This window comes from Myotis lucifugus, unplaced genomic scaffold (assembly GCF_000147115.1).
Source record: "Myotis lucifugus unplaced genomic scaffold, Myoluc2.0 scaffold_711, whole genome shotgun sequence".
Classification (NCBI taxonomy): domain Eukaryota; kingdom Metazoa; phylum Chordata; class Mammalia; order Chiroptera; family Vespertilionidae; genus Myotis; species Myotis lucifugus.
In genome coordinates this window covers 215,986-230,252 of record NW_005871759.1, presented here as the reverse complement: position 1 = coordinate 230,252, position 14,267 = coordinate 215,986, and the positions used below count along the sequence as shown (strand labels likewise).

General features: G+C 46.0%; 1 protein-coding gene across 1 annotated transcript; it reads left to right on the top strand.

The window, feature by feature from the left end:
* Positions 1-10,770: 10,770 nt before the first annotated feature.
* On the top strand, positions 10,771-13,817 carry LOC102431651 (zinc finger protein 551-like). Its single transcript, XM_023746626.1, is given in 3 exon segments — positions 10,771-10,891; positions 12,248-12,396; positions 12,399-13,817. Coding segments are annotated over 3 exon segments (1,689 nt in total).
* The last annotated feature ends 450 nt before the right edge of the window (positions 13,818-14,267 follow it).

The window sequence follows — 14,267 nt, the reverse complement described above, 5'->3', positions numbered from 1 at the left end:
ACCTCTACCTTGGCCCTGCACCATGTCTTTGTCCAGAAGAACATCAGAAGGTCTCTTGAAGTCTCCCAGTCTAATTAGCATTTTACCCTTTATTAGTATAGATAGAGCCTTGTGCATGGGTGCAGTCCTGCTGTTTGCCCTGAATGGTGTCCTGGATCAGGGTGGGGCTTCCCTTGGGGCGTGGGGCGGCCTGGGCGATGGCCCTGTGGTGGTTTGCAGCCCGGCCACGCCCCCACAGGGTGAGGGTCCCTGCTGGGGGGGCGTGGCCAGCCTGGGTGAGGGGCTGATGGCTATTTGCAGGCTGGACAAGCACCTCAGCGGGGACCCTTACCCCAAGAGGGTGTAGCCAGCCTGGGTGAGGGGATGATGGCTGTTTTCAGGCTGGCCATACCCCCTTCGGGGGGGGGGGGACCACTGGGGTGCCTGGCCAGCCTGGGTGAGGGGATGAGAGCTCTTTTCAGACTGGCTACACCCCCTTCAGGATGGGGGTTCCCACTGGGGTGCCTGGCCAGCATTGGTGAGGGGCTGATGACTGTTTTCAGGGTGGCCACACCCCCTTTAGGGTGGGGGTCCCCACTGGGATGCCTGCCAAGCTTGAGTGAAGGAATGATGGCTGTTTGCAGGCTGGCCATGGCCCCGGGCAACCCAGGCTCCGAGACCTTCCTTGAGTGGAGGTCACAGCGGCTGGAAGCAGGTATCTGGGATTTATTTATCTTCTATAATTGAAACTTTGTAGCCTTGAGGAGAGCCCACAGCCATCCAGGGCAGGCGAGAAGCTTGGCTTCCTCCATTGCCAGCGGCAACCCAAGCCTCCTGTTCGCTCCAGCTCTATGGACACCACCATCTTGGTTGGGTTTATTTGCATACTCACTCCTGATTGGTGTAGCTCCTGAGTGTAGCGGAGGTACGGTCAATTTGCATGTTTCTCTTTTATTAGATAAGATTTTTAAAAAAATTCTTTATTGTTTGAAATATTACATATGTTACTACATTTGTCTCCATTGTTCTCCATTGGCTTCTCCCTGGCCACCCCCACTCCCCAGCACATGCCCTCACCTCCCTAGAGTCTGTGTACGTTGATGCCTCTTATATGCATGCACACAAGTCCTTTGGTTGATCTCTAACCGACCCCTCCAACTCCCTGCCTTCCCTCTGAAGTTTGTTGGTCCCTTCGAGGCTTCTGTGTCTCTGAATCTATTTTTGTTCATCAATTTATGCTGTTCATTATATTCCACGAATGATGAGGTCATGTGATACTGGTTTTTTCCTGGTCAGGGCACATACATGTGTTGCAGGCTTAATTCCCATTGTGGGGGTAGAGTCGTGCAGGAGGCAACTAATCAGTGATTTTCTCTTATCATTGATGTTTTCATCTCTCCCTTTCCCTTCCACTCTCTAAAATCAATAAAAAATATTTTAAAAGTATATACATATATGCACAGCCCATGGACATATACAATAATGTGGTGCGGGCCAAGAAGCAGTGGGGACAGGGTAGAGGGAGAAAAGGGGGGAGGGGTATGGCAGAAATTGGGAACATCTGTAATAGAGTGAACAATAAAAAAGATTAGTGTGCACAGTAGGTGTGGCTCAGTGTTTGGGTGTAGACCCATGAACCAAGATATCGCTGGTTTGATTCCAGGTCAACACACATGCCCAGATTGGGGGTTCCATCCCAGTAGAGGGACTGCTGGAGGCATCTGGTCAATGATTCTCATCATTGATGTTTTTTCCTCTCTCTTTCTCTCTAAAAAATCAATAAATACATTTAAAAAATGAATAGTGTTAAGATTGAGTTGACTCAACAAAAGCAAAATGAGTGTGGGTCATCAGGTTTTCTTCCAAGAGATTATACTTCTTAAATAATATTTTAGAAAATACTTTTATTCTTTTTTTGCACGGGGGGAGAAGTAGACAGGGGAAGAGAGATAAACATAGATCTGCTGCCTCTTGTAGGCCTCCAACTGGGGATCCATTTGCGGATGTGCACTGACCTGGAATCAAACCAGAGACCTTTCAGTGAATGGGATGACACCCAACCAGCTGAGGACACTGGATGGGGCAGAGTTTATTCCTGTATTATTACTATTAATTATATCATTTTCCATACCAGCAACTCTAAACCTTCTTTTGCCACATCCTGTATTTCCCTACTGCCTTGTTACAATTGCTCTCTCTCTCTCTACCTTTCTCGGCCCTCCATGCACTCATGGATTTTCTTTTCTTTACAATAGAATAGTTCATACTGCTCATAATTTTATAGGCATTATTTGATGTGTACTCTTTAACAAACACTGGTTTTCTCCATGCTACACATTTCAGATTCAACACACATGCTTATGTTAAGGGTGAATTATTCTTTTTATTGCTGAGTAGTACTGGGTTCTGTGACTAACCACATTATCTATTGATCTCTATGTTTTTTGTTATTTCCAGGTTTGGGGTATTATAATTAAATCTTCTGGGAATATTTGCAATAAGTTGTGTATATAGACATAGGTTTTACTTATCAAACTGTATTGTAGATGAATGTTTAAATTTAAGATATAGGGCCCTGATTGGTTTGTCTGAGTGGATAGAGCATTGGCCTGGGGACTGAAGGGTCCCGCATTCGATTCTGGTCAAGGGCATGTACCTTGGTTGTGGGCACATCCCCAGTAGGCAGTCTGCAGGAGGCAGCTAATCGGTGTTTCTCTCTCATCGATGTTTCTGACTCTCTGACCCTCTCCCTTCCCCCCTGTAAAAAATCAATAAGATATATATTTTTAAAAAAGATATGGGGAACTGTGATCCAAAATAGTCATTCCCTTTGTATTCCCATTAACCCATAGTATATAAGAATTCCAGTTTTTCTCCTACCATGCAAGGGCATACAATGGTTAACCTTTTCAAGTAGTAACTCCAGAAATGAATATTGTGTTAACTCACTTTCATTTTAATTTAATTTACCTAAGAATTTTTTATGGTTAACATTTTTTTCATACATTTATTTGCACTATCTTTGTCTGCTTTATTAAAATATCAGCTCAGGATCTTTTTCAAATTGTTTAAATAAATGTATTACTTTAACTGAAGGAGGCCTGTGCAGCCTCTAAGACAGATGCTTAAAGTTCCTTCATTCCTCAGAGACTCAAGTGACTCCTTTGCCATATGGAACCATAGGTTTGGAATACTGGAAGGAAATTTGTTTTTCTCAATTATTATGCAATGTACAAATTAAGGTAGCTTATACCATATACTTGTACATTTAATGTGCATTGTTAACATTCAGAACCACTCTTATTTAAGTCAGAGCATTCAATAATACATTAAGTGAAGTCTAGGGTTGTAGCATTTGTCAATTTCCCTGGTGTAAATACTCTCATCATGGTCAATTTTAAACTGCCCAAACCGTGGCATTGAACACTGACATGATAAGATATTTCAGTAGCTTGCAGTTCTGAGTTTGCTGCCAATGACATCTGAACAAACTCCTTTTTCTGAGGTCCACTCCTTTGAATCTTGCCACTGACAGTTTAGGGAAGCTCAGAGACAATGTCTACCTGGATGAGGAGACAGGTACCCATCCTGACACACTTCCACTGTCATTTCCTACCAATCCCCACTCCGCTCCTTGGCCCTTCACAGTCCCCCAAAGAGGCTGGCACCATGTGGTCGACCTACTTGGCCCATCAAGTTTGTCAGGTTCTGCTGCAGAACCCGGATGTTGGCTGCAGCCTATGATGTGCTGTGATCAATGAAATGTGGAGGGAGTGAAGCTGTTACCTCTGACACAAGAGTCTGGAAGCACTGAGACTGGCATCCCCTCTGTCCATCTCTGATAACACCCAGCAGGTACCTACATAGTGCTTCTCCTTTGTTCCCATCCCAGGAGAACCAGGGTAGAAAGGTGTTATGAACAAGAAACTTACCTTCTTTAGTGTAATCCATTAAAACTTTGGGGCTGTTCATTACCTGCAATAACTTAGCCTATCCTAAAGGGAACACAACCCCTATTCTACTCTCTAGGAGGCAGCAGAGCCTAACAGTAGAAGCCAGAGCTCTGTTGTTGGAGACACATTGGTTTGACTTCCAGCCCTGACTTTTATTAACTCTACAGTCAGGCAATTTATGTTGAGTATCTGAGCCTGGATTTCCTCCCCATAAAATAGTCGGTTAAACCATCTCAGGTTTGGAGAGGATTAAATGACATCATAATAATGCATTTATTATGCATTATTCAATAAAGCATTGAATCCAAGGCCTGGCACACGTAGTGAACATTCAGTCACTGTTAGCTCCTCCGCTTCACAATGTGTACTCACTGCAGACATTCAGACAATGTAGGAAACATCAACCTGTTGGGCTCTGTATCCTTTCAAATATTACTTTTAAAATAATAGGACAAGATCATATATATTCTCTCATAGCCTGCATTTTCTCTTAATAATGTCATAGTTTTATATAAAAAATACAATTCTAATGACTGGAGTAACTCAATTGGTTGAGCGACCTCTTATGCACAGAAATGTTGCCAGTTTGATTCCTGGTAAGGGCACTCAGTAGGGGGGCGTGTGAGCTCGGAGAGGGCTTGCAGAAGGCAGCTGATCAGTATTTTTCTCCATCTCATTTTCTCTCTCTCTAAAATTCAAATAAAAAATTGTAAATATGTAAATATATACATATATATATAATGAGTAGTCATATTATTATGACTGTCCAGATTATTATGACCACTCCATCAGTAAAATGAAGTGAATTAGTTATGCAAATAATAATAATCATAATAATAAAACCTTGAAAGTATTTGCTTAGGAAGTTTTCAATATTCAGTATTTTTGGAAGTGTCAATGAAGTACTGATCGGTGGTCATAATAGTCTGGCCGGTCATAATAACCTGGCCACTCAGTGCTTGCCTGTGTGTGTGTGTGTGTGTGTGTGTGTGTGTGTGTGTGTGTATAAATACTAGAGGCCCGGTGCACAAAAATTTGTGCACTCTGGGGGCGGGAGGGGGGTCCCCCAGCCTGGCCTGTGCCCTCTCGCAGTCTGGGACCCCTCGGGAGATAACGACCTGCTGGCTTAGACCTGCTCCTGGGTGGCAGAGGGCAGGCCCAATCCCTAGGTGCAGCCCCTGGTCGGGCTCAGAGCAGGGCCGATTGGGGAGTTGGGGCTCCACCCGGTCATTGGGGCTCCGTACCCTGTCACACACAGAGCAGGGTCAATCAGGGGCTTGGGAAGCTCCCCCTGTCACGCACAGTGCAGGGCCGATCAGGGGGTTGAGGAGCTCCCCCATGTCACTCACAGAGTAGGGCCGATAGGGGAGCTGGGACACCGCCCCCTGTCACACACAGAGCAGGGCAGATCAGGGGGTTGGGGCGCTGCACCCTGTCACACTCAGGGCAGGGCCAATGGGGAGGTTATGGCTCTACCCTGTCACACACAGAGCAAGGCCCGTGGAGAGGGGTTGGAGCGCCACCCTCTATCACCCACAGAGCAGGGCCAATCAGGGGGTTGGGGCTCTGCACCCTGTCACACTCAGGGCAGGGCCAATGTGGAGGTTATGGCTCTACCCTGTCACACACAGAGCAAGGCCTGTGGAGGGGGGTTGGAGCACCACCCTCTATCACCCACAGAGCAGGGCTGACAAGGGCGCCGCCACTGTCACACTCAGGGCAGGGCCGATGGAGAGGTTATGGCTCTACCCTGTCACACACAGAGCAGGGCCCGTGGGGGGGGGGGGATGGGGCGCCTCACCCTGTCACACACAGAGCAGGGCCGATCAGGGGGTTTGTGCGCCCCACCCTGTCAAACACAGAGCCGCAGGGCAATCAGGGGGTTGGGGAGCTCCCCCCTATCAGGCACAGAGCAGGGCTGATCAGGGGGTTGGGGCACCTTCCCCTGTCACGAACAGAACAGGGTGGATAGGGAGGTTGTGCCCCACCCCCTGTCACTCACAGAGCTGCAGGGCGATCAGGGGTTTGGGCGCTGCCCCCTGTCACGCTGATCCTGGTGCTGGGAGGCATATTACCCTTTTACTATATAGGATAGAGGCCTGGTGCATGGGTGGGGGCCGGCTGGTTTGCCCTGAAGGGTGTCCTGGATCAGGGTGGGGGTCCCCACTGGGGTGCCTGGCCAGTCTGGGTGAGGGGCTGAGGGCTGTTTTCCGGGTGGCGAGTAACTGAAGCTCCCAACCGCTCCTTGTTTTCTTTTCTTTTTTTTTTATTCTGGGCCAGCTTTAGCTCTGAGGCCTCGCTGCTGAAAACATCCATACAATGTTGTGGACAGGCTGGCTGAAGCGTGGCTGAATGAAAGCCGGTTTCTGGGGTTTTGTTTAGCTTCTTATTTGCAACATAGTACATAGTTGCTTAGAGTTGCAGCTGAGAGGCCAGCAAGTTAGGCGGGGAACATTGGAGTTCACAGTCACTGAAGCAAGCCAGTCTCCCTGCTCGCTTCAGTGCATGGCTGCCGGCCGCCATCTTGGCTGACAGTTAATTTGCATAAGGATATGCTGATTAGCCAATGGGAAGGGTAGCGGTCGTACGCTAATTACCATGTTTCTCTTTTATTAGTGTAGATATATATATATATATATATATATATATATATATATATATATATATATATGTATGTATTCATTTAGATCTGTAGTCTTCAGGAATGAGTAAAATAATACTTTTCACCTCAGGGAGCATTCTGAGCTTCACAGAATCTGAAATAATGTCTCCAAACAAGAGTTCATTTGCAGACAACACTCCCTAGAAACCTGCAACCAGCCATTAAAACCTAAGGTTGTCATTTCCCAGCGCGGATCAGGTGCCCCATAGCCAATATTGCAATGGTCAGCGAGTAATTAGGATCCTAATGCCACCTGTTGGGCCTGCAAAAGTACATTACCCAACAGGCAATGCGCCTAATGATGGCTGGTTTAGCCAATGAAAGCCCAGGAATGCCGTGCTCATCGCTTGGCTGTGACTTCCGGGGTCTTTCTCCCGGTGGTCCCTTTGACCTCTTTATTCTGTTACCATAGCCAGAGGCTCCAGCACTGGGGGTTTAAACTACATTGAGGCATCAGAGGCAGTGTCCCCGCTCTGCAGGGTGTGTCTGAAGCTTGCTGAGCAGCCACTGGTGCAACTGAAGCCTCTTTGCTTCCCAGACTCCTCTCTGCTTACAGAGTTCCACTCAGCCTCACGCCATATAAGCTCCAGGCTTGGTGAGGGAGCCTGTCAAGTCCTGCAGTCTAGGTCACTGTACCCGGAAGAGTGAGTCTCAGGTGGATGACGCACGGTGTGACACGGTGAAAGAGGGAGACAGACTGCAATGCCAGCCAGTAAGGACGTGGTGGGGTGGCTCACCTGGGAGGATTCCAGACACCAGATCTGTTTAATGTCAAAAGTCAACAAAGAAGGTGAAGCAGAGTTTTGGGTGAGGAGTTTTTCCTTCATTTAGAGGAAGCTGCTGCCATTGATGGCTGTGAACAAATGAGGGCCATTGTGTGAGGGAGGGTTCTAAACTTTTCTAAAAACTGCTCAGAGGAAGAACTGACTAGAGGAGAGAGGACAGCAGTTCGGGACAGGAAGGTGAAGTCCTGTAAAATATAGCAACCTAGCAAGAGTGTGCACTGAGGACCGAGCCCTGAGGTAATGCCGGCATCTCAAAGTCACCTGACCCTGGGGCTGGGCAGCCCAACTCATGGATCCTGGTGGTAGTTGCCTGGCTCTCAACAGACCTTTAGTTTCCACAGATTCCTGCCAATGCAGAACCACTTAGGGGGACTCGTTTGTGGAGCTTATTTCAGGGCTTCCCACTCTTATGGCTTCTGGGACTGTCCAGCCACTCTCCCAGCCATTGGAGGTGGGGACCTTGAAGAGACACCAAGCCCAGAATTCTAAGTCCTGTGTTTGAATATATGAGTAGTTTCTGTTTTTGGCAACCAGTGGAATGGGATATGAGAAGTCCTCCCAGGCATATGTTCTAGAATATGCAAAGGCTTGGAGTAAAGACTGGGTTTGTGGAGGGACTTTATAGTATCCTTTTTTATTTAAAAGAAAGGGAAGTGGTAAAATGGATAGGAGTCAGGTCTAGAGGAGCTTTGTGACAACTTGGGAGTCTGTTCTGCAGGTGATGGGAGCAATGGGAGATTTGGAGCAGTGGAGGCAGGTGATCTGGCCCAGATCTCATTACACCCCCTTGATTGAAGCATAATGAACTATAGGGTATGAGGGGTGTGGTGGAAAGACGAGGAAGGAAGCAGCTGTGATAGTCTGGGTGAGTGTGAAGGTAACTGGCCCATGATGGTGTCTGTGGAGGTGAAATAAGCAGTTGGATTCTGGATCAGTGTTTTGTGTGTGGCCACCTGGCTTTTCTAATTTTGAGGATGAGTGGAAGATAAGAGTCAGGGATGGCATGAACGTTTGCATTTGGCAACTGGAGGTATGGAAGCATCAACTGAGATGCGGGTAGATATTCATAGTAGGAAGTGTGATGTTCATTGTGAATACCAAAACTTTTCTTTTTTACCTTTTAGGGTTTAGGATATTTCAGAGAGCAGTTCATGAGTGTCTGAAACTCTGACAAACAGTTCAGGATGAAAATTTATTTAAAAGGTATTGGGCCCTAACCAGTTTGGATCAGTGGATAGAACCTCAGCCTGCAGAGTGAAGGGTCCCAGGTTAGATTCTGGTCAAGGGCATGTACCTTGGTTGCGGTCACATCCCTAGTTGGGGGTGTGCAGGAGGCAGCTGATTGATGTTTCTCTCTCATCAATGTTCCTAACTCTCTATCCCTCTCCCTTCCTCTCTGTAAAAAGTCAATAGAATATATATTTTTAAAAAATGGTATGGGGAATGTAGGTACCAGGGTGGAGTTGTAGGTCATCTTTTTTTTTTTTAATTGAAGACCAAAGAGCAATTTAAACAAGATGAGACTTCAGCTGTTGCATATTTACTGGTTAAACACACACCAGGATTTTAAAAAAATATATTTTTATTGATTTCAGAGAGGAAGGGAGAAAGCTAGAGAGATAGAAACATCAACGATGAGAATCATTGATTGGCTGCCTCCTGCACAACCCCTAATTGGGGGGGGGGGATCGAGCCTGCAACCCAGGCATGTGCCCTTGGCCAGAATTGAACCTGTGACCCTTTAGTCCGCAGGCCAACTTTCTATTCACTGAGCCAAACTGGCTAGGGCACACCAAGATTTTGATTGAGCTTTGTCTGGGGTGTTGTACTCAGTCTGGTTGATTTGCTTAGGGGCATGAGTGGTCATCTGTGAGACTCACTGGGCAGGGCTAGAGGGCCTTAGGTGATGGGACTTGAATGTTGAAGGCTGTGATTGGAGAAGGGAGATAATGTGCAGCACCAGTGGAGGTGGAGTCTGGATATATGAGACCTGATGTGGTTCTCAATAGATGAGGTTGAAGGAAAACACAATCAGGGAAGGAAGCCTTCATAGCAGGACTCAAGGCTGCGTCAATGAGTGTGGATTCTCAGAGTTGTTATAGAACTTAATCCTGTTTGGATTTGCCAAGCAGTGACTACATCACACATGCTGAGTAATGAGTAGGAAGTCAAGGATATGACTATGGAGGCTGTGGGTGTGGGAGTGCAGGTGTGAGAGAGGTGTGTGAGAAAGAGTGTGCCCTTGGAGAGGGCCTGTGCATTCATGCATGTAGGTACCTAACATTGACATAAGAGGGAATGAAGTTTGAGACCATTTCTGGTGACGTCTGGATAATATGATATGATGAATTTTGGATCAATTCCTGAAAAGAGGGTGTGTTCTGGTGGTATATTCCTGGTTCATATTTTAGGAGAAATTTATGGCACACCTGCCTGTTGTTGTTGAGGTCTTTTACAGTGATCAATAGGAATGAGGTAGCATACATCAGTGTCATCTGGGCTTGCAAATATCCACTAGCTTGGAGAAGGGTGAGAGAGAAATAAATTACAGAGGTGATGAATTCAACACTTGGAAAATAAGATAAATAGAAAACAAACTGTGGCCGAAACCGGTTTGGCTCAGTGGATAGAGCGTCGGCCTGCGGACTGAAGGGTCTCGGATTCGATTCCGGTCAAGGGCATGTACCTGGGTTGCGGGCACATCCCCAGTAGGAGATGTGCAGGAGGCAGCTGATCGATGTTTCTCTCTCATCGATATTGTTTCTAACTCTCTATCTCTCTTCCTTCCTCTCTGTAAAAAATCAATAAAATATATTTTTTTAAAAAAAGAAAACAAACTGTGCTCGTCATGGCCAATTTGTGTAACGTTTCACGTTGTGCCTCTGGGAATGAAGCTGTGTGAGAGGTGTGGTTCAAAGACTTATGTGCAGCAGGTAGTGCAAAGTGATGGCCTCAGCACCCTGGGATTGGGTTCAAAAGGTTGAAGTCTGATGCCATAATTTTCTGGGTTTGAAATTAGAATGGGGAGGGTGACGACAAGGCTATTGCCTAACAGGAACAGTGTCAAATCACTCACAGTCTCCTTATGGACAACATCTCTCCCCACCCTATGTTCATGACACCCACTGTGTTGACAAGGAACAGTGTGGCCTCCATGTGAGTCCCAGAGCAAAGGTATCATCTATACGGACATCTGCCCTTATTGTTGTGGGAAAACACTGTATCAGTAGGAATGTAAGGAAAGAGTGACTTTGATGGGACCCATGCCTGGTATCTTTTCTGATGTCAGGTGTTGAGGGAGCAGATGGATATGGAGAGTGGGAAGTATGATGAAATTAAAGCCCAGGAGAGAAGCGGATCATGGACTGAACTGTATTCATTATGACAGGATATGAACTTTGAACACGTGGCCATTGCCTTCTCTCAGGAGGAGTGGGGGCTCCTTAATGAGGCTCATAGACTTCTGTACTGCGATGTGATGCTGGAAGTGTTTGAACTGGTGTCATCTGTAGGTAAGACCTTCACATCTCTCCTAGTGTCCTGAGGTGATGTCCTCTCTTCCTTTGTTTTCCAAATGTAGCTTTCTCTCTCCCACAGCCAGACCATGGACTAGTTTCCCCAGCTGTCCTGTAAATGTGCTGTGCCTTCCAGTGCTGACTTGTGGTTTGTGGAGATCCCTGAGCAAAGGACTCCATGAATAACCCTCAAACCCATTGCCTCAAATAGTGCAGGAAGTATTCGGGAATCAGGATTGTTGCAGAATCCTTAATGGGTCCCACCTCGAACTTTCTTTTCCTGTGAGGGGGACTATGTCCACATGCATGGCTGCCACTTCTGACCCCTTCCTCAGCTAAAGGCTGTTTGTGATTATGCCAGGTTATGGTCTTTACCTAAATGAACCACGGGCAGTTCTTGTAAGACATTCCTTCCATTGTTTGTAATACTCTGTTACCTGGATACTATTACATGCTGTGTTGATCAGAGACAGTGCTGGCTGCTCACCTCTGTTGTCTTTCAGTAAAAGTCAGAATATTTGTGTTTTATGTGCTTGTACAGTAGAAGGTGCAAAGAGAACCCAAGTTTTTGCATGTGTTTTTTTCCCCCACAGGGTGAACTTGCAGGATGATCTAAGACAGTGGTTCTCAACCTTCTGGCCCTTTAAATACAGTTCCTCATGTTGTGACACAACTATAAAATTATTTTCGTTGCTACTTCATAAGTGTAATGTTGCTACTGTTATGAATCGTAATGTAAATATCTGATATGCAGGATGCTCTTAGGTGACCCCTGGGAAAGGGTCATTCGACCCACAGGTTGAGAACCAATGATCTAAGAGGTAGTCGAGCCAGGTTGAGGTGCACCTGGAAGAGCTCTGTCCTAAGGGCTTTGTTTAGAGAATACCAGGAACCTGCTCATGTCCAACAGAGTTTAGGTTCAAGTGCCACTGGCAACAGCTCATTTCTACCTTTTCATTCCCATGCTTGACACTTTGCTGACTTCTCTTTTCATCTGTGACTTCCTGGATTTTAGCAACCTTTACCTCTGTGGCCTTTTTGCATCCCCTGTGTACTTGTAAGGCTCTAACTGCAGTATTCTCTAATATTAACGTGCACATGTGTTATGAGATGCACACACGTGCTTACGTAGTCCTCAACACACCTTCCTCATTTCTTGTATTTTACTTGGAATAAGATGTAAGCAACCATCTGCACAGCTTGCCCGTGTCACCAGCAAACAAGCCCAGCTGAACACTGTTAGCAGAAGAATGAGCAGACGATCCACCTGCTATTCCATGTGGTGCTTGCCATGTTTGTTTATATTTTGCACCACAGTCAACATTCATTTTGGCACTATTTTTCTGTTTTCAGGTTGTTGGCATAAAACAGATGATGTGGAGGCCTGTTCAGAGCAGAATGTATCCATAGAAGGAGAGTCACAGGTCAGGGCTTCTAAGACAGCCTCAGCAACCCAGAAGAGCCATCTCTGTGGGAGGTGTTTCTCTGTGTTAAAAGATATTCTGACCTGCCTGAGTCACAAGCAGCAGACTTTGAGCAGAAAGCCTTTTTCAGTGATGCATGTGTGAGAGGCTTTTGTTTCAGTGCAAACCCTCACCAGCAACAGAGGGAAGCCAGTGGAGAGAAGCCCTGGAAAGGAGCTGTGGACAGGGCCTCATTTGTGACCAGGTTCAGCTTCTACTTACCAGGGCTGCCTTCAACCAGTAGGGAGGTTGGGGAAGACTTCCCAGCTGTCTCAGAACTTCTCCAGAACCAGGCCACTCTCAGCACTGAGGAGCCACACAGTGGCAGTGCGATTTCACAGGAATTACTCAATAGAAACAGGCATCACCAATGCAATAAATGTGAAAACGCAGCCAGCCACCACCAGAACCTTGTTCAACATCAGGGCGTCTGCTCTGGAGAAGTGAAATATGAGTGCAATACATGTGGGAAAGTTTTCAGATGTATCTTTAACCTCAATAGACATAGGAGAGTTCACACTGGAGAAAAGTCCTATCAGTGTACTGATCATGGGAAGTCCTTCCATCAAAGGTCTTCCCTCAGTGAACATCACAGAGTTCACACTGGAGAAAAACCTTACAAATGTAGTGAATGTGGAAAATCATTTAGGCGCAGTTACCACCTTTTTAGACACAAGAGAGTTCACACTGGAGGAAAGACTCATAAATGTAGTGATTGTGGGAAAGGCTTCAGTCAAAGCTCTTACCTAATTATGCACCACAGAGTTCACACTGGAGAAAAACCTTATGAGTGTAGCGAATGTAGGAGGTCATTCAGGCAAACCTCTGCTCTCAATAAACATCAGAAAGTTCACACTGGAGAAAGGCCTTATGAGTGTAGTGATTGTGGGAAGTCCTTCAGTAATAGGTCTATCCTCACTGTACACCAGAGAGTTCACACTGGAGAAAAGGCATATGAGTGCCATGATTGTGAAAAATCATTTAGGCAAAAGTCCAATCTCACAGTGCACCAGAGAGTTCACACTAGCGAAATGTCATACGACTGTAGTGACTGTGGGAAGTCATTCAGGCAAATCTCTACTCTCAATAAACATGGGAGAGTTCACACTGGAGAAAAGCTGTATGAGTGTAGTGACTGTGGGAAGTCCTACAGTCAAATCTCTAATCTCAATAAACATCAAAGAGTTCACACTGGCGAAAAGCCGTATGAGTGTAGTGACTGTGGGAGGTCATTCAGGGAAACCTCTGCTCTCAATAAACATCAGAGAGTTCACACTGGAGAAAAGCCATATGAGTGTAGTGATTGTGCAAAGTCCTTTAGCAGAAGCTCTACTCTCATTCGACACCACAGAATTCACACCGGAAAAGCAACTCGTGAGTGTATTGAATGTGGGAAATCTTTTCGCTACAAATCTTTCCTCCTTCAACACTTGAGAGTACACACTGGAGAAAAGCTTTAAATGTGCAGGGAATTTTTTATCTTTCTCACCCAGAATAACAATACCAATGGAGAAACTTTACACGCATTTACCTGAACAGGAATCCCTTTTTTCAGAACATACACTGCTAGATAAATTCCTTATTAGTTTAACATACAATAGAGGTTTTCAGAAACTGCATCGCACCTGCTAACCCACTCAGTCCTACTACCTGATTGATGTCACTGCGAGTATTTGTGGGGAAACCATTTCACTCCTACCACCTGGCTCACCTTTAGAGTGTGCATCACTCACAGCCTCTGCAGACTCTGGGGTTGTGCTTGAGAATATCATGATTATTCCTAGCTTCTGGCTGGATCTTCATTTCTTTCTGTCTGACTAGAGAATTTATATGACCCAGGTTTTGTCAAAAGTCCCCTGCCTCAGCTAAGAAGTGCTACCTCTTCAGGGACATTGTGGTACTCACTTTAT